Below are 20455 nucleotides of genomic sequence, written 5' to 3'. Positions count from 1 at the left end.
ACTCAAGTGACAGATGGTCATCACGGCTGTGGTTCAGCAAAGGAGAACCCACTCCTCATTTTGTTTTGAGTTTCCAGGCCCCATCAGCAACCTGTCCTTTCCCTGAATTTTATGGGGGTTCATCCTCTATAGCTCCCCTGCACTCTCTTAGAGAGGAACACCTAACCGCTGTAGTTTTAATGGGCTGCTTGGGAGGTCAGGAATAGCAGTGGGCGATGTGCAGTTTGATGTGTTTCCTACTATAAAGATACTGGAAGTGACAGGGCACCAGTGTACACATGGGAGGGGTGGTAGCAACTGACCAATTAAAAGTGGGGGTTCTTAGTTCAGATTTCTTGACTAGCTACCCCACTGCTGTTTCTCCTTCTCCCAGATGATTGCACGAGGCAAGAATGCATCCGATCTCTTCCCAGCTGTGGTAAAAAATGTGGCTTGCAAGAATATAGAGGTAAGCTTCTGTTGTTGCTGTTGATATTATTTTCCTTTCATTTTATATGCTGCTCAATGCTAAAATAGGCAAAATATCATACAATCCCTTGCAGACAACGGCAGCAGCCTGGGGGCCGTTTCTCCAGGTCTTTCTCTGCAGTGGCTGCTTTTAGCTTGTACAGATATTCTGGAAGAACATGGGGCCCTCTGAATATTGTTGGACTCCATCAGTCTAGATAAGTCTAGATAAGACTTTTCCCAATCTAGGGTGACTAGAGAACAGCTATCCAGCCCACACGAGACTTTTAATGCATTGATTTCTGTGCAACAGAGGGACTCTCAGAGAACTGCTGTGGTTTCCTGGAAAGAAGGTTGCCGGGTAATTTGAGCTGGAATAGCAGGGATTGGGAACGTTTTCCCTCCAGATATTGCTGGACTACAGCTCCCATGGGTCATTCTGGCTGGGGCTGATGGGAGATGGAGTCCAGCCACATCCTGAAGGCTACAGACTCCATGTGATATAATGTCATGGCTTAGAATGGGAGCAACAAGCCAAGAAGTCCCTGGTTCAGTTCCCCATCCCCACTCCTGTCCAATCTATAATGCTTGCCCTACCCTTACAGTGTTGTTTTACAGATTGCTGAGATCATGTACTAAGATTTAATATAGGGCTGAGTCCTGATTACCTCAGGGAACATCTCTTTCCCACCCCCACTCCAACATTTAAGATTGACTAATGTGTCTCTGCTTAAAATCTCATATTGCATGGAGGGTGACCCACTCCTCTTTGTGACAGCCCCAGAACTCACAGGAAGTCCATCGGGTCCTTCCCTTTTGTCTTTAGTTATTTCTATTGCTGGTTCTAATTGTTTTGAATTTCTTTTTGTGTTCTGTTAATTACTATGGAAAATGCATGTAAATAGATTGTGATTCAGTTGTCTTCTATTTATCTTTATGCACCTTTTGGAAATTAGTACAGTCATACCTTGGGTTACAGACACTTCAGGTTGCGTTTTTTTGGTTTACAGACCCGCCGAAACCCAGAAGTACCGGAATGGGTTACTTCTGGGTTTCGGCGGTCGCACATGTGCAGAAGCGCTAGATTGCACTTTGCGCATGTGCAGAAGCGCTGAATAGCAACCTGTGCGTGCGCAGACATGGTGTTGCAGGTTGCAAACTCTGCGGGTTGCGAATGTGCCTTCTGCACGGATCACATTCGCAATTCGAGCGTCCACTGTAAATAAAAAAGGAAGAAGTGTTTTGTTTTAGAAGTGCCATTTCCATCCCCGTACAAACAAGGTGACCAGCCACTCTCCCCCTAGGCATTGAAAGTGATTCCAGAGTGCAACCACGTTGGGCACTATAATAGATGGTCTTGAGGAAAGTGTGCCACAAAGGATTCTGGGAGAAATCCACTCTCCTGGAGTGCTTTTTCAATGGCCGGACATTGCTTATAGTGCTAAATTGAGGGTGGGACACTGTGGTCCTCCAGATGCTCTCGAACTTAGTTCCCATCATCCTGACCTTTGACCATTGTGGATTTTGCTTATTTTCCTCTTCCCTCCCTTTTCCAGGCCAATTGAAGGTGCCTTACTGTATCAGTGCTTCCTCCTTGCTGTCACTCAGAAAGCCTTCATTGTAGGGTTTGGGGAGGGGGAAAGCCAAAACTGGTGGCTTGCTTAGTTCTAACAAAGGATGCTTTTCCTCTGGCAGGTGAAGAAGCTTGTGTATGTTTACCTGGTCCGATACGCAGAGGAACAGCAAGATTTGGCCCTGCTCTCCATCTCTACCTTCCAGAGAGGACTCAAGGTTGGATGCTTTTTTGGGGGGAGGCAGAGTCTAAGCTTTGCTTTTGTCGTTGAGAGTTGCTCTAGGGTGGAGCGAATACATGACAGACTTCTCAAACTGCTTCCTGAGGTCCAAAGTGGGCACTTTCCACCTTGCAAATAGCAGGAGGTGGGGAGCTTGATTGGGTGTGTGACAGGACAAAGGCTTCATGCTCCCCCTACAGTGGAGGCTGGTCCATTTGGATGAATGGAGCACTGCCCCATTAACCTCACTCTTGCCTTCCTCCAGGCCCTACCTGCTTGCCTTCTTACTACCTGGGCAACTCAAGATCCAGGTCAATTTCAAATAGTTATTTAGAGAGATAGCTGGATTGCCTATGCTTGTCAGCTTCCCCTTCCCTAAGTCTTGGTAGTTCTCTTCAGCAGGAAGAAGAATGGGACCAAACTAGAATCAGTTGATTCTGCTGGTCATTGGCTCTAGCGCCACCTACTGTTGACCTCCCTTTTGCCCCACCTCTCCCAATGGCCGCTAGTCATCGCTGCCCTGCTCCCAGCTATTGTTTAGTTTTCATTTTTGCAAAAGGCTGCTATACAACGCCAAGCTCCATGGCAAACATCGCATCTAGTTTGGTCATTAGATTATTCTGTGTTTTCAGAGGGTAACCTCCCCTTGCCCCCGCCCCCAAACATGTAACATTTCCTCTTTGCCAAGATGGCCAAACTAGGCTTCCTAAGATGCTGCTCTTTTTGAGTCAGGTTTTAATCTTCTACAACCATCGTTGCCAAAGGAGACTTGGGAGTTGGTCTCTGTGTCTCAGTTGACAAGCTCAGGTTTCCTGCTGGGATATAAATCAATCGGGCAGGGCTGAGTCTGACCGAAGGGAACATGACACTTGCGAACAGAAGGAGAGACCTCATGAAAGAGATCTGGAGGAAAGGGTCTTCTTGATGTTGCTGGACTATTTTACATTGAACTGGCTCCCATGTAGCTTGAGAGAGTTCCTTGTGAATATAGAAACACAGAAAGCTGCTTTGCACAGAGTCAACTCTTGGTTCATCTAGCACAGTTTTGTCTACACTGACTGGCCGTGGCTCTCCAGGGTTTCAGGCAAGACTCTCTTTCAACCGTACCTAGAGATGGGCTTTCTGCATGCAGGGCAGATGTTCTGCCACAGAATGAATGAATATTTACTGCTAAAAGCTATAAGCCGTCACAATTGGTCACACCGCATAGGATACAAATAATTGATTTAAAACTGAACAACAGCAAAGCAAGCATACAAAAATGCAAAAATCACTCTTGCGTAAGTTTAGGATCATTGGACAGCCAAGGGTTCCACATCTCTGGTCTAATGTAAGGAGACGGCAAGAGGAGGAACCAAGCTTAAAAAAGATAAAGGGACCCCTGACCATTAGGTCCAGTCATGGCCGACTCTGGGGTTGCGGCGCTCATCTCGCTTTATTGGCCGAGGGAGCCGGCATACAGCTTCCGGGTCATGTGACCAGCATGATTAAGCCGCTACTGGCAAGCCAGAGCAGCGCACGGAAACGGCGTTTTCCTTCCTGCCGGAGCAGTACCTATTTATCTACTTGCACTTTTATGTGCTTTTGAACTGCTAGGTTGGCAGGAGCAGGGACCAAGCAACGGGAGCTCACCCTGTTGCGGGGATTCGAACCACCGACCTTCTGATCGGCAAGTCCTAGGCTCTGTGGTTTAACCCACAGCACCACCCACGTCCCTAGCTGTATGTAAAATACAGCTTAGTGGTTTTATTCTTTTGCCTCCCTAGCAAGGAGTTGTCTCTCCCAGGAACAGATGGTGTTGTGACTTTAGGGACGAGGAACCTTTGACCTTTCAGCTGCTGCTGAACTACAACTCCCATCAGGCATGGCAAGCATGGCCAGTGTCCGCAGGTTGATGGGAATTGCAGCTGAGCAACATCGGAAGAGCCAGGAGTTCCCTGCACCGCCTGTAGATTTATTGGGATGGAGGTTATCCTGAACCCCTTCCTGGTGGAAAAAGTCTGCTAGGCTTGAGTGCCTGATGCAAACCTCCTCTTTGCCGCAGGATCCCAATCAGCTGATCCGAGCCAGTGCCCTCCGCGTTCTCTCCAGCATCCGTGTGCCCATTATTGTGCCCATCATGATGTTAGCCATCAAGGAGGCAGCTTCTGACATGTCCCCCTATGTACGCAAAACGGCGGCTCATGCCATCCCCAAGCTGTACAGGTAAGTGGGAGCCTCTTCCTTTCTTTTTTTTAATAAATATTTATTGAATTTTCACAAATTATAAAAACACACATATTACACAATACAAACATACACACACAAAAACAAACAAACATGTATAATTTAAAATCCTTTTTTTCCCTTAAACCTTGCTTCACCGACTTCCCCATACCTCCCCTTTCTGCATTCCAATTTCCAAATTTGTTTCAGCAAATCCTCCCCCTTTATTTTATCCAATTGTTTCCTTTCCTTTTCTTTTCTTTTACTTAATCTTTTTCAGCTGTAATCCCTTACTTCCTATAACCACAACATTTTAACACTCATTAATTTTACAATATTTCTTAAGATAGATTTTAAATTTCTTCCAATCTTCTTCCGCCGTCTCTTTCCCCTGGTCTCGGATTCTGCCAGTCATTTCAGCCAGTCCCGGGAGCCTCTTCCTTCCACTTCTTCCAGCCTCCTTTTAAGGCCCCAGAACACAGACTGCCTTTACAGACTTGCAGAACCTTCATTCATTTGTGCTATTGCAAAGTGAAAGCAGCATGCTGTGTTTGCATGCTGGAATTCCATGGTGCCTTTTCCTTTTCCTAAAGCTCCTTTTGCACCATTGCTTAACTAAGGTAAAGGTAAAGGGACCTCTGACCATTAGGTCCAGTCGCGGACGACTCTGGGGTTGCGGTGCTCATCTCGCTTTATTGGCAGAGGGAGCCGGCGTACAGCTTCCGGGTCATGTGGCCAGCATGAATAAGCCCCTTCTGGCGAACCAGAGTAGCGCACGGAAACACCGTTTACCTTCCAGCCAGAGTGGTACCTATTTATCTACTTGCACTTTGATGTGCTATCGAACTGCTAGGTTGGCAGGAGCAGGGACCAAGCAACGGGAGCTCACCCCATCGCGGGGATTCAAACCGCCAACCTTCTGATCGGCAAGTCCTAGGCTCTGTGGTTTAACCCACAGCGTCACTCACAACCTCCTAATTCCTGTTGCTCAGGAATTGTAAACAAACAAACAAAATCAAGTACAGTTTTTAATGATTCAGTTTGACTTCTTGATTCAAAATGGCATCCAGTTGTATCCAAATATAGAGGAAAATCTGCTCCTTCATCTCAGGAGCCATCATGCAAAATCTGGTTATGATACATTTGGTTGGTTGGCATCCGTCTGTCTCGGGAGACAATGGAATAGTATACCTTTGAGGGTGAAGTCAAACTGTTGGAGACTAACATCGCCTGCTGTGGCTGTAGAAGAGACAGTTTTGTTGTGCGGACGCATGTGTAGCATGGCGTTCCTGCTTTCTGCGCTTCAACCTTATGAGTTGGAAAGCTAGACGATAACTCCATTATTTTCTCTCCAGCAGGCTATAGGATACGCCCCCAGAGACAACTAAATCGAGTGCCACCTCATGACTGAAGTGTATAATAACACTTATTGACACTGATTTTGTCTTTCTTCTTTTCAGCCTTGATTCAGACCAAAAGGACCAGTTAATAGAGGTCATCGAAAAACTTCTGTCAGATAAAACAACTGTGAGTAAGCAGGGCATATCTGAACCATTTTTTTTTTATTTGGGTGGGGGTGAACACATTGATTTAAAAAGCACTAAAACCCACAAAGGTCTTGTCACACCTTAAAGACCAACCAATTTATTATGGCATACATTTTTGTAGACTAGAGTCAAATGCAATTCTCTAACCCAGCAATGGGGAATCTGTTGCCCTCCATATTTTGGACTACAACTCCCATCACCCTTTACCGGCTGGGGCTGATGGGAGTTGGAGTCCCAACAAAGACTGTAAAGTTTCAGGTTCCCTTTCCTTGGTTTAGTTCATGAAAACCATAGTAAATATGTTGTTTTTTAAGCTGCTGCAAGACTCCTTTTGTAGATTTTCCTGCAACTAACCCACCCCACAACTACCCCATGGAATTGTTATTATTTTGGGATCTCTTTCCTCCAACTACTCCCATCTCCCCAGTATTTAAGGCTGTTGCTTAATTTTCTAAGCAGGCTGGCAAAGTTTAGCCTGTGAAGGGCTGGGTGAGGTGCAAAGATGCTGCACCTTGCCTATTCATCCTATTTTTTACTGTTGATTTGTTGCCAGCTTGGCACCTGCGTTCCCATGCCAGGTGGGGGATCCTTGTTTCAGTGACCCAGATCCTAGGTCTGCAAGCCCTTTTACATATCATAAATCCTTGCGTATTTTACAAAAACTATACCATTCAGTATTCCATTATTACAGCCATCAAAACTTATTTACACTGCTGAATTTATCTTAATGCTGCCAGCGTTTTCAGCTATACATAATTATTTCCCATATATTCAATACAGTCATACCTCGGGTTGAGGTTGCTTCAGGTTGAGCGTTTTCAGGTTGTGCTCCACGGCAACTCGGAAGTAATGGAACGCGTTACTTCTGGGTTTCGCTGCTTGTGCATGCGCAGACACTCAAAATGATGTCATGCTCATGAGCAGAAGTGGGGAATCGCGACCCACGCACGCGCAGACGTGGGTTGTGTTCTGCTCTGGATGCGAACGGGGCTCCAGAACGGATCCCGTTCGCATCCAGAGGCACCACTGTAAATGTTTTCCGATCTTCTTTAAACGTCTGTTGTTCTTGTTCTCTTATTCTATATGTGAAGTCTGCAAGTTGTGCATATTCCGTCAGCTTAAGTTGCCATTTTTCTTTGGTTGGGACCTCACTCGCTTTCGGTTTTGGGGCTAACAAAACACGGGCTGCAGTAGTGGCATACGTAAACAACCTTTTCTCCTCTTTGTGTTTCCCTTGGCCAGCTGGTGGCTGGCAGTGTGGTGATGGCCTTCGAGGAAGTCTGCCCCGAGCGCATTGACCTCATTCACAAGAACTACCGAAAGCTGTGCAACCTGCTGATTGATGTGGAGGAGTGGGGCCAGGTGGTGATCATCAACATGCTGACGCGTTATGCTCGTACCCAGTTCCTCAGCCCCAACCAAAACGTGAGTGGAGCAGATAGGAGAGAAGCCTGTGCGTTCGCTTGCCTGGGTTCTGGAGATAAGCTATCCTGAATCTGGGGCATGGATGTTGTAGCTCAGAAGGCCACAAGTGCCGCCCTTGGTTATATTCAGCAGGTGGCATTTTCTATACACAGATACATTTTTTTGGAGGGGGAAAGCTAACAGCTCAGTGGTAGAACATTGCATGCATAAGGTCCATAATCCCTGGCTTTTCCAGGCAGGGCTGGGAGAATCACCTGCCTGAATGCCTGGAAAGGTGCTTCCAGTCAGTGTAGACAGTACTTTTTACTATTATTATTTTATTTATGATTTTTTCAATTTCATACATTTCAATAATTTTATGATCATTTTAACATTTCAGAACTTGACTTCCTTCCCCCTCTTTCTGAGGTTCCTTAGGTTTATTTTTAATAATTTCTGCACATCCAAATTAACTTAATTTGCTCATTTAGTCATCTACTTTAAGTATATACTCTTATAAAACTGCAGGTTATTACAATAATCCTGCCAATATTCTTATCTGTTTACAGTTTATTTGTAAATATTAAACAAACCATTTCCATTCTTTTATAAAAAACATTTGTTACAGTCATACCTCGGGTTACAAATGCTGCGAGTTACGTGTTTTTGGGTTGCGGACAACACCGAACCTGGAAGTACCAGAACGGGTTACTTCCGGGTTTCGGCATTCAGGCATGCGCAGAAGCGCAAAATGACGTAATGTGCAGAAGCACTGAATTGCGTCACATGCATGCGCAGACACGGCCCTTCCGGCTGTGAACGCTGCAGGTTGTGAACATGTCTCCCGCACAGATCATGTTCGCAACCCGAGGTATGACTGTATTTTGATTTCTTATTTTTGTAATTTCTACATATTCCATAGGTTTTTGTATCCATTCTTCTTTTGCTGGTATTTCTTCTTCCATTTTTGGCCGTGCCCTTTTCACCATATTTTGCAGTGCCCTTTTCACCATATTCTGGGAATGGGGCAGTAAAAAAAATAAATAAGCAAAGTGGCACGATCTGCGCTGGTGCCTCTGTGATGTAGAGTTACCATATATTTCTATGTATAACATGCTCCTGTGTAGAAGACACCCCCTATTTTGGGGGGCTACAATTTAGGGAAATGGGGGAAGATGGCCCAGAGTTTTGGGGGAGGATTGCCCAGAGTTTCTGAGCTTTTTTGGTGGGGGGACGACCAACAAAAATCATTCCCACAACTGAAAAATGCAGCCAATAACACGCAATGCTGAAACCGCCAAGTGTCTGCCCACTCGCAACTAGCAGCCGAAAATCGCACACCCAGTTGTCACAGCAGCAGCCAATCACAACAGCCCTTGCCGCAGCCACCAATCACCAACCCAATCACCGCTCACAAGCTCCTGCTTGCGGCTGCAACCAATCACCTGTCCCCTTTCTGCACTACCCGTGTATAAGACGACCCCTGATTTTGAACATTATTTTAGAGCAAAAAAACCTCATCTAATATATGGAAAAGTACGGTAACTGTTATACCACTGTTTCAACTCTAGGTGGCAGTTACAATAAAGCTGTCCCTCTGTTAACCAACCATTTTTGGCCTGGCCTCTTCTCTGAAACTACTCTGCGTGGGGCTACCTTTGAAGGTGACCTGGAAACTACAACCTAATCCAGAATGCGGCAGCTAGACTGGTGACTGGGGGCGGCCGCCAAGACCACATAACACCGGTCTTGAAAGACCTACATTGGCTCCCAGTATGTTTCCGAGCACAATTCAAAGTGTTGGTGCTGACCTTTCAAGCCCTAAACGGCCTCGGTCCAGTATACCTGAAGGAGCGTCTCCACCCCCATCATTCTGCCTGGACACTGAGGTCCAGTGCAGAGGGCCTTCTGGCGGTTCCCTCACTGCGAGAAGCAAAGCTACAGGGAACCAGGCAGAGGGCCTTCTTGGTAGTGGCGCCTGCCCTGTGGAACGCCCTCCCACCAGATGTCAAAGAGAAAAACAATACCTGACATTCAGAAGACATCTGAAGGCAGCCCTGTTCAGGGGAGTTTTTAATGCGTGACATTTTAGTGTATTTTTGGTTTTCGTTGGAAGCCATCCAGAGTGGCTGGGGAAACCCAGCCAGATGGGCGGGGTACAAATAATTTATTATTATTATTATTAAATATCCTGACAGCCTCCTCTCCTTCCCTTGTGCCTGGCAGGAGTCCCTCCTGGAAGAGAGCTCCGAGAAAGCTTTTTACGGTTCCGAAGAGGAAGACTCCAAGGACGACAAAGCAGAGCCGGCGTCCTTGGTGAAGCGCAAGCCGTACGTCATGGACCCCGACCACCGCCTGCTTCTGCGCAACACCAAGCCCCTGCTGCAGAGTCGCAATGCTGCGGTGAGAACCACCCTCTCTAGCACCCCCCAGTGCTTCCCCTGCAGGGAGGCAGAATTCCTTAGGAACGACAGCTCCCCTTGCCACCACAATCTCTGAAATGGGTGCAGGCAACCCATCTCTCCCCAAGTACAAGCGAGGAAAGCCCACCACCCCATGTGCAGATTTGCATACAATTTGCATATGTTAATTGATATGTATAGATGCATGTTGTGCATGCTCAGCTACTCTGTAAGAAAAGTTTTCAAAAAAGGGGGGAAGGGGCAAAAGGTCTTTGGCCCAGTGCAGATGACCTGGGGCTTGGAACAGTGCCCCCTGGTGGTGGATTTTATTTTATTCACTTAAAAGCATACATATCCTGCTTAATCTCTGTGGTTTACACAGAGCCTAGGACTTGCCGATCAGAAGGTCGGGAGTTCGAATCCCCGTGACGAGGTGAGCTCCCGTTGCTTGGTCCCTGCTCCTACCAACCTAGCAGTTTGAAAGTACGTCAAAGTGCAAGTAGATAAATAGGTACCGCTCCAGCGGGAAGGTAAACAGTGTTTCCGTGCGCTGCTCTGGTTCTCCAGAAGCGGCTTAGTCCTGCTGGCCACATGACCCAGAAGCTGTACGCCAGCTCCCTCGGCCAATAAAGCGAGATGAGCACCACAACCCCAGAGTCGGTCACGACTGGACCTAACAGTCAGGGGTCCCTTTACCTTTTTATCCTGCTTAATATTTCAAAGATCTCTAAGCGGTGTACAGTCTAAAAAAGAACAGGCAATATATAATTGAAGCAAAAATAAAACGTAAAACCAGTAAAACAGCAATGTAAAGACCTATAAAGGCTGCAATTTCAATTATAGCAGAGGGAAGGGCATCCCTCAGTTCAGGGGCAACAGCAGAAAATGCCCATTTCCAGGCTAGGTGATCTTAGTGGTCTTCTAGGCAGTCTTTCTGGTAGATGCAGCAAGCACAAATGAATCCTGTTTCCTAGCTTTCGACGCCTTATGGCACAAACCCTTTCTCTCTGCAGGTAGTGATGTCGGTTGCTCAGCTCTACTTCCACCTTGCTCCAAAGGCTGAAGTTGGGGTCATCGCTAAGGCACTGGTGCGTCTTCTCCGGAGCCACAGGTCTGCAAACACCTCCCCTCCTTCTAGTCTCTCTCTCTCTCTTTCTATTTCTCTCCTTTTCCTGAAGTTGCTCCCTCTTACTTGGAAACATCCCAAGGACAGGGCAGAGCTGTGCATTTCTGTTAGGAAACCAGCTAAGCTCTTGACCACAGTCCATTATATTTGCTGTGTCTGCAAGGGACGTGTGAGATCTGCAACAAAACATTGCAGTGGGGCACACTCCTGTTCAGGGTTCTAGCCAGCCTGTGCCTTTTTCTAGAATATAGCTGGATATATAACTGTTGAGATGAGTCAAGTGAACAGAATCCAAAACCAATACAGAGCTACAATTCCAAAATTCCCTTGCCAATTTAGTGTAGTGGTTGGGATGTTGGACTAGGATCTGGAAGACCAGAGTTCAAAAACCCGCTCCGCAGTGAAGCTTGCTGGGTGACCTTGGCCGGCTGCAGACCCTCAGCCTAACTGTTAAGTTGTGGATGAACATATCAGACGACACAGCGATTCTTCAAACAGCTCTTGTTTATTCACAGGCCAGAACAGAACTGAACTGAAGGGTTCAGCCAGCCTGCTTATATAGGGCTCCAGTGCGATGTAACTGTACCAACTTTCTAAAACTATCCAATCACTGAACGTCACTTTCGATCCCTTATTTGCATATGTGGACCTGAACTATCTACAGTATCCCCCTGCTGGCCCAGGGTGAGAACTTCAGTACATAACACCCCTCCCCACTGAGATACAGCATTAGTTACAATCGTAATGGTTTCCTTATATACAGCACTACACGTAATGGTTCAATTAGGCACAAAAGCATATCGGTTACATTTCACCTGCTTCCATTAGACCAACAGTATTACATGTCCAACAACATAGTCCTTTAAATAAGTTGATAATAATAATAATAATAATAATAATAATAATAATAATTTATTATTTATACCCCGCCCATCTGGCTGGGTTTCCCCAGCCACTCTGGGCGGCTTCCAAAAGAATATTAAAATACTGTGGTACCTCAAACATTAAAAGCTTCCCTAAACAGGGCTGCCTTCAGATGTCTTCTAAGTTGGGCGCTTGGAGGTAGCAGTGAACCGAGCGAGGTAGGAGTCCTACGATTCAGAGGCTGGCGCAAACGGTGGTAGAGGCACAAGTTAAGCCAATGGTTCCGATGCCGATGTGGAGGCGATGGATGGAACACAGTGCTCTAGCCAGAACGGTCAGCTCTGAATTGGTTCTGTTCAGTGATTTCGCTCGGCGTTTCAGCTCAGTGATTCAGCTCCGCTCAGAGGGTGGCTGCATCTGGCTGTGCTCTGTTGTCCATCGATCCCACCCTCGTCCCCAGTGTTAAGTTGTGGGTGAACATATCAGACGGCACAGCGATTCGTCAAACAGCTCTTGTTTATTCACAGGCCAGAACAGAACTGAACTGAAGGGTTCAGCCAGCCTGCTTATATAGAGCTCCACTAGAACGCAACAGTAACCATTTTCTGTAACTATCCAATCACTGAACGTCACTTTCGATCCCTTATTTGCATATGTGGACCTGAACTATCTACAGTATCCCCCTGCTGGCCCAGGGTGAGATGGTGTACATAACACTAACCTCTAACTCAACCTTGCAGGGTTGTATGGAAGGTAAAATGGAGAGGAAGGAGACAATGCACAACACGTTGAGCTCATTGAAATGAAGGTGCACTGGGCAGAAGCATATTTATTAGGAATTTTGAATAAGGGTATTCCGAAAGATAAAATTATCATATTTCTGTAGGCAACAACGGCAGCGAGAATGTTGGTAGCCAGTCAATGGAAAGGAAATTATATTCCAACAAAGGGGGAATGGTTAAGTAAACTTTGTGAGTACCTGGAGTTAGCACAATTGACGGATTTAATAAGGCATAAGTCAAAAAATTTAATTCAGAAACAATGGAAATGTTTAAATGATTATTTATACAAGCAGGGCTCAAATACGAAAGTTTGGTTGTGTCTAGACTAACCTTGTGAAGAATACAGAGAACATAAAGATTTGATTGATTATGAAAGAATCTAAGGAAGGGAAATGATTGAAGAACAGATGTAAATGTGAGCAAGACAACTAAGAGACGTGTGGTGAATGCGGTGGAAGTCTTTTATAATATTTTAACTAAGATTTATATATTGCAGTATTTGAAGCAAGAATTTGGTAATATTTCAGGTTATGAAAAGTATTTTTTCTTTTCTTTTGTCTTTTTTCTTTATATCTTCTATTTTTCATTTTCTTTTTTATTAGTTTTCATTTTGGAAAATATGTACATAAGTGTGTTTACAGTGTTATGTATTGTTCTTTGTTTAATTTCTATTAAACAATTGAAAAATTTAATTTTTTTTTTTTTTGAAGGAAGGAAGGTACACTATAAATGTAATAGTAATGAACATAGTGCCCTCAACTGCCTAGGGCAGGATTGGGGCCTTAGGAGCCAAATGCTGTTGAACTCCAACTTCCATCAGCGCCAGCCAGCGTAGCTAAGGGTTGGTGATCATGGGAGTTGTAGTCCAAAAGGCTAGCCCTGTTTCAGGGAGATGTACTTTGTGGATTACCACAAAGCCCTGCCTGAACTTGGGGGTTTCCGTGGCTTTTTTTTAATATTTGTTGAAATTTCACAAATTATATAAACAGACACAATAATACAAACAAACACAGAGAAAAAAATAAAAAAAATTACAAGTATAATTTCAACTCCTTATTTTCTTAAAACTTACTTCACCGACCTCCTCATACCTCCCCTTTCTGCATTCCAATTTCAAATATTAGTTCAGCAAATCCTCACCCTTAATTTTATCTAGTTGTTAACCTTTCTTTTCTTTTGACTTAATATTTACAGCTGTAATCCACCTAATTTCTAAAGCAACATCATTCTAACATTCATTAATTTTGCAATGTTTCTTAAGATAATTCTTGAATTTCTTCCAATCCTCTTCTGCTGTCTCTTTTCCCTGGTCTCGGATTCTGCCAGTCATTTCGGTTTCCGTGGCTTTTCAGAGGCAGTCAAGTTTCTGAATACCAGCGACTGGAAACCGCAGGGAGAGTTGAGAGCTCTTGTGCGTGGGTCCTGCTTGCAGGTCTCCTACAGGGAGTTGGTTGCCCACTGTGAGAACAGGATGCCACATGAGCCATTGGCCTGTGCCAGCAGGCTGTGTCTACGTTCTTATGGTTCTGGCTTAGCAACTCCCGACAGACGTCTCTGGATGACGTTGCAAGCAAAGCAAAGCATGCCGGGGGGAAAAGCATTCCCTCATTGTTTGTCAGTGCAGCCACTAATCAGAGGCATACTGCCTCTTTGAATACAGAGGCTCTGGTTTTGTCTCTTAATGACCATTGGCAGACCTGAGCTTCATGCATTTGTCGAAACCTTTAAAGAAAAAAGGTGGGCATCTTTACATCTGCTGGCAATGAATCCTGCAGTGTTCCTGCCTCATTGACAAGTCCTTGTCTCTCTTGTTATGGCAGTGAGGTCCAGTATGTGGTGCTTCAGAACGTGGCCACCATGTCAATCAAGCGCAGGGTGAGTGCCTGTTTCCTTTATTAAGGGATTCACCTGGGCTGGGAGACGTGAAATGCCAGGACTCTGAATGTCTGCCACATTACTGCTGCTGCTTCTGCTGTACAGGCTGCCTTTGAACCAGTGATGGGGAGCAGCCCAGATGGCTTGAAGAGAGGTTTTCTGGGTCCTTCTGTAAATCCAGAACTCACCATGGGATTTCCCAAGGATGCTACTGCTGCTGCTGATCTTGCTTCTTTCTCTCTGCAGGGAATGTTTGAACCATACCTGAAAAGCTTCTACATCAGATCCACAGACCCCACCCAGATCAAGATCCTCAAGGTGTGTGAGATGCACCCATAGATGGGGGCTAGGCTGCACTGAAGATAACAGCTTTTTTGTTTTTTGTTGTTGCCTAGAGTAACTCCTCCCTTTTCTCTTCTGCCCTCCTAGCTGGAAGTTCTGACCAACCTTGCAAACGAGACCAACATCTCCACCATCCTGCGTGAGTTCCAGGTATAGCATGACTAATGGGCTGGAGGAAGGTCTTAGCAAAGGAGCTAGAGGTGGAGCAATATGTGCAGAGCCAGGAATGTCTCTGTACTTGCTAAATTCCTAGCATCCTCAGTGTCAAAACCTAGTTTCTAACCCACAGGAAGATCAAACCACATCACCCACCCAAAACAAGCCATCACTATTTAAAAACGTATTCTCGCATTGCATTCTGTAACCCAGTTAAGATGGAGCATTTGACTTTAAATTGGGTTTTTGTTTGAATGCCACTGAATTCATCAACCCATATTATCGCATCCAGCTTTAAAATTCAAGAATTACATTACACAAAGGCCCCATTTGTACTGTACATTAAAAAGCGATATCCTGCTTTAAATGCATACTGTGGATGTGGTGTGAGAGTTCATCTGATCCAGTGTATTGATTCCAGCAGTGACCAGCTAAAATCCACAAAATATTTTGTTTTTTAAACTACCCTTAAAATAATTATTAAAACCACAAATAAAATCATTAACACTTCAAAAACTAAGACAGACAACTAAATTACATGTCTTTGTAGTCTTGGTGAATTAAAAAAAACTTTCCGCTTGCCAGTGAGGGGTACCTGGCTAATGGCAACAGGCATGGAGTTCCAAATATCAATTTCTTGCAAATCTGGAAGAGCGTTGTGTGGCACTCGTAAAAGTGCAGGTTCTGCAGATCAAGGCAATGGACTAGGCACACATGGGGCAAGATGCTGTCTTAAGTAAATTGGTCCCAAGCTAAGCTGCAAAGGGATATATATATATATATATATATATATATATATATATATATATAGTGTAAAACCTTGACCTTGGCCCAGTAACACTGACAGCTAGTGCAGCTGTTTGAGAAGAGACATTATATGCTGGCAGAATTTCAATCCTGCCAGCATTCTGCGCTAACTGCAGCTTCCAGATCAACTTCAAGGGAAGCCCCACATAGAATGCACTGCAGTAATCCAGTCTTGAAGTTACCAGTGGCTAAACTGCTATGACCAAGGTATCCCAGTCCAGGAACAGTCACAACTGCTTTACCATCCCAAGATAAACTAGCTATGCCTTGTTGTTTGTCCCCAGCATCCTATAATCACAGGGCAGACTGCTTCAAATCAAGAAGTTTCTGTTTTTCTGGTTTAAAGGGTTGTGAATGAGGTCATTAGAAAGAGACTTTGGTGACAAGGGGGCTTTGTTTTTGACACATTAGGGGAGACTGTACAGTTTCATTAGCTGAGTCTCCTGGAAGTCACAGAAATTAAGGAAGGAGAAAAGGGTGGAATTCTCGGAGCTGTATCCCAGCTGTTGTGATTCCAAAATTTATCTTAAAGACCATTAAAGGTGCCCTTAATCTAGCTCAGTGGCGTAGCGTGGGGGGTGCCAGGGGTGCCGGCCGCACCGGGCGCAACATTTGGGGGGGCGCGTTTGGCCGGCCCTCCTCGAGGAAGCAGGAACCCCACTGTCCTCAGACCTCCTCCGAAGGCTGGCGGTGGGGCGGAGAGACCTCCTCCCGCCGCCAGCCTTCGGAAGGCTGCTCCGAAGCCTGGCGGTGGGGCAGAGAGACCTCCTCCTGCCGCCAGGCTTCGGAAGGATGCTCCGAAGCCTGGCGGTGGGGCGGAGAGACCTCCTCCCGCCGCCAGGCTTTGGAAGGCTGCTCCGAAGCCTGGCGGTGGGGCGGAGAGACCTTCTCCCCGCGCCAGCCTTCGGAAGGCTGCTCCGAAGCCTGGCGGTGGGGCGGAGAGACCTTCTCCCCGCGCCAGCCTTCGGATGGCTGCTCCGAAGCCTGGCGGTGGGGCGGAGAGACCTTCTCCCCGCGCCAGCCTTCGGATGGCTGCTCTGAAGCCTGGCGGTGGGGCGGAGAGACCTTCTCCCCGCGCCAGCCTTCAGAAGGCTGCTCCGAAGCCTGGCGGTGGGGCGGAGAGACCTTCTCCCTGCGCCAGCCTTCGGAAGGATGCTCCGAAGCCTGGCGGTGGGGCGGAGAGACCTTCTCCCCGTGCCAGCCTTCGGATGGCTGTCCTGAAGACTTGTGGTGGGAGCAGTGGCGTAGCGTGGGGGGTGCAGAGGGGCCTGCTGCACCTGGCGCAACATCTGGGGGGGCCGCGGAAGAGACTCGAGTGCTAAAATCCACGGGTTAGGGGGCGCAAATTACTTGCCTTGCCCCGGGTGCTGAGAACCCACGCTACGCCACTGATCTAGCTGTCCTTGAACAGGGGTTGACTTCTGTTCTATTTTTGCAACTCTCTAATTTATTTGCTTGTCTTTGTTTATAATAATAATAATAATGTAATGGGAATTAGGGGTTGCTTGTGCGTAAGTTGCCGCCACTCTCGGCGAGGTTGCCTGGAAAAACCTTTCCTGGCTGGACAGTCCTGATTCTGCGTCTGTCTCAGTCACTGGCAGAATCCGTCAGTGGGCGTTTCCTGAACTTCTTCCAACATAAAAGTTCCTTGACGGATAGTCTCCGCCTAGCCAGGAGCTCCTCCAGACTGCAAACCTGCTTTAATGGGGAGTACGACTCTATCCACAGCTGGCAATTGACTCATTATCATGGTTTGGGTATTGCCTGCCCACAGCATCTCCATCTTGCCAGGATTCAGCCCCTTAACCGGCCATCATCCAGCCCACCACTTCACACCCACTCCTGATTCAAACAGAAGTGGAGCTAGGTCATCAGCAGCATGTGGATGAGATCTCATCCTAAATCTCCTGATGACCAATCCCAGCAGCTTCATATAGATGTTAAAACAGCTCTGGTAAAAAGGATGGTACCTTCCGCACCCCAAAGCACAGCTGCCAGGGGGGCAAGATATAAGTACGTTTCCGAGCACAATTCGAAGTGTTGGTGCTGACCTTTAAAGCCCTAAACGGCCTCAGTCCAGTATATCTGAAGGAGCGTCTCCACCCCCATCATTCTACCCGGACACTGAGGTCCAGCACCGAGGGCCTTCTGGCAGTTCCCTCACTGCGAGAAGCCAAGTTACGGGGAACCAGGCAGAGGGCTTCTCGGTAGTGGCACCCGCCCTGTGGAACACCCTCCCACCAGATGTCAAAGAGAACAACAACTACCAGACTTTTAGAAGATATCTGAAGGCAGCCCTGTTTAGGGAAGCTTTTAATGTTTGGTGTATTACGGTATTTTAATATTTTTTGGAAGCTGTCCAGAGTGGCTGGGGAAGCCCAGCCAGATGGGTGGGGTATAAATAATAATAATAATTATTATTGTTGTTGTTGTTGTTGTTGTTGTTACCACCCAGTCCTATTCACCCTGGAGATAGGATTGGAACTACTGTGGAGGAGTGCCTCCAATACCCACCCCTCTCAGTTGGCTCAGAAGGGTACCATGGCCAATGCTCCTCTGAGAGATCAAGCAAGAAAAAGAGGGTTGCATTCTCCTAATAAATGTCATCCCATTCAGGGCCATTCAGCCCCATAACCCAACCTGAACCCAGAGTGAAAAGGTTCAAGAAAATCTGTTGCGTCTAAGAGCACCTGCAATTGCTACTCCGCAACCTTCTGGATCACCTCCTCTGAAAAGCTGGCATTTGTGGCTGGGCAGTAGTTGTCACAAGTTTTTTTCAAAAGTGGTTGGATGGCCATCTTTCAGGATGGCCAGGACCACTTCCGCAAGGATGCATTGACCACAACTGTGTCTACTCAGACATGCCCGCTTAGCAAGCTTTAATAAGCCAAGAGGCAAAGGGTTCGAGGAGACCCTTTCCTGGGTGGCATGAACCTTGTGCACCTCACCAGGCCACGTCAACTGAAACTGATCCCAGGAAGTTTGCAGGTGCTGCAGTCAGTGTGGATGTGGCACCAAGATTGTTATGAAGTCAAGCAGCCTTACCCACAAAGTACTTGTAAAAAAATAATTCATAGCGGGCTTCCGACTGGCAGCTGTGCTCCAAGGTCTCAGGCTAGGGTATTCTCCCTCACCTGAATACAGGAAGGTTCTGCATGCACAACATGAGCTTTGCCACTGAGCTATGGTCCCTCCCGTTAATAATTATGGTGCATTTGAGGTCTAGCATGCAGCCCGCATGGCACAGGCCCAGCCACACCCATCTCCGCACGGGCATTCCCAGACAGCTCCTTGTGTCTTTTTGTTCCTGCAGACTTACATCCGGAGCATGGACAAAGACTTCGTGGCAGCCACCATCCAGGCCATTGGCCGTTGCGCCACCAACATTGGCAAAGTGCGTGACACATGTCTCAATGGCCTTGTGCAGCTGCTGTCCAACCGAGATGGTGAGAGCCCTTTTTCAGTGCGGTATAGCTAGGAAAATCGGGGCGTGTGGTCCAGAGGGTGGTGGACGCAAGAGCTCAATTCTTAGTATACATGTTGGCATATACCGTATTTTTTGCACCATAACACTCACTTTTTTCCTCCTAGAAAGTAAGGGGAAATGTCTGTGCGTGTTATGGAGGAAATGCCTACGGGTGGCATGCCTACGGATTTTCCTCCTCTAAAAACTACGTGTGTGTTATGGTCGGGTGCGTGTTATAGAGCGAAAAATACGGTAGTTTGTGAAATTTTTATTGGAGCAGAACTATGTGGAGCACTGGAGCTCTACCTTATGGCTGTGAGATGGGCTACTCACCCCTGAGATTGCCCAGGGCACAGTCATGAGATCTACAAACTTGGTTGCTTTTGTTAGAAGTTTTTAATCAGAGGCTGGAAGGCCACCTATCAGGGTTCCTTGTAGGAGTGGATTTCCTGTGTCAGCAGAGGGTTGGACCACATACTCTGTGATTCTACAAAAGGAACACGGCCACTGGGGAGATGAGAGGCAGATTGAGCATCCTTGCATACAGCCTTAACACTTTCCCCATCCTGTTACTTAGAGCTGGTTGTGGCCGAGTCTGTGGTTGTCATTAAGAAACTCCTGCAGATGCAGCCGTCTCAGCACAGCGAGATCATCAAGCACATGGCAAAGCTGACCGACAACATCCAGGTGGGGGCCTGAGCTGGCAGAAGATGCTCTCCTGATGGGTGGGCTCTGATGAGGAAAGGGTGGGGGGAGTGGGAAAGGCTGATCCGGGATCTCAAGAGGAGATGCAGTGCTGTTTCATGTGCATAGGTACCCATGGCTCGTGCCAGCATCTTATGGCTGATCGGCGAGTACTGTGAGCATGTGCCCAAGATTGCCCCTGATGTGCTGCGTAAGATGGCCAAGTCCTTCACCAGCGAGGAGGACATTGTGAAGCTACAGGTCATCAACTTGGCAGCCAAGCTTTACCTGACCAACTCCAAGCAGGTAAAGATCTTTCCTAGGAGTGGCAGCTTTCCCGTTGAATGCAATTAGCGGGGTGGGTAGGATTGCTGTCTGCATGCCAAGGGCACATATTTAATATACTGTAACTGGTTACAGTATATACAGTATATGCTGTGGGTTAGAAGATCGATGGTTGCTGATCAGAAGGTCTGTGGTTCGAATCCCCGTGACAGGGTGAGCTCCTGTTGTTTGGTCCCTGCTCCTGCCAACCTAGCAGTTCGAAAGCACGTC

General features: G+C 46.8%; 1 protein-coding gene across 1 annotated transcript in view; it reads left to right on the top strand.

Annotated features, from left to right (window-relative positions):
• AP3B2 (adaptor related protein complex 3 subunit beta 2) overlaps positions 1-20455 on the top strand; it is a 63607-nt gene that overhangs the window by 9322 nt on the left and 33830 nt on the right. The window contains exons 3-15 of the mRNA XM_081169283.1: positions 374-448; positions 2143-2238; positions 4285-4445; positions 5906-5972; positions 7235-7417; positions 9623-9799; positions 10812-10909; positions 14391-14445; positions 14692-14763; positions 14875-14937; positions 19064-19196; positions 19794-19903; positions 20030-20206. Of these exons, the coding sequence (XP_081025409.1) occupies positions 374-448; positions 2143-2238; positions 4285-4445; positions 5906-5972; positions 7235-7417; positions 9623-9799; positions 10812-10909; positions 14391-14445; positions 14692-14763; positions 14875-14937; positions 19064-19196; positions 19794-19903; positions 20030-20206 (1467 nt within the window). The remainder of the gene's footprint in view (positions 1-373; positions 449-2142; positions 2239-4284; positions 4446-5905; positions 5973-7234; positions 7418-9622; positions 9800-10811; positions 10910-14390; positions 14446-14691; positions 14764-14874; positions 14938-19063; positions 19197-19793; positions 19904-20029; positions 20207-20455) is intronic.

This window comes from Podarcis bocagei (genome assembly GCF_964188305.1).
Source record: "Podarcis bocagei genome assembly, chromosome: 14".
Classification (NCBI taxonomy): domain Eukaryota; kingdom Metazoa; phylum Chordata; class Lepidosauria; order Squamata; family Lacertidae; genus Podarcis; species Podarcis bocagei.
Note: the sequence above shows the minus strand (reverse complement) of the source record. Positions and strands in the feature narration are given on the sequence as shown.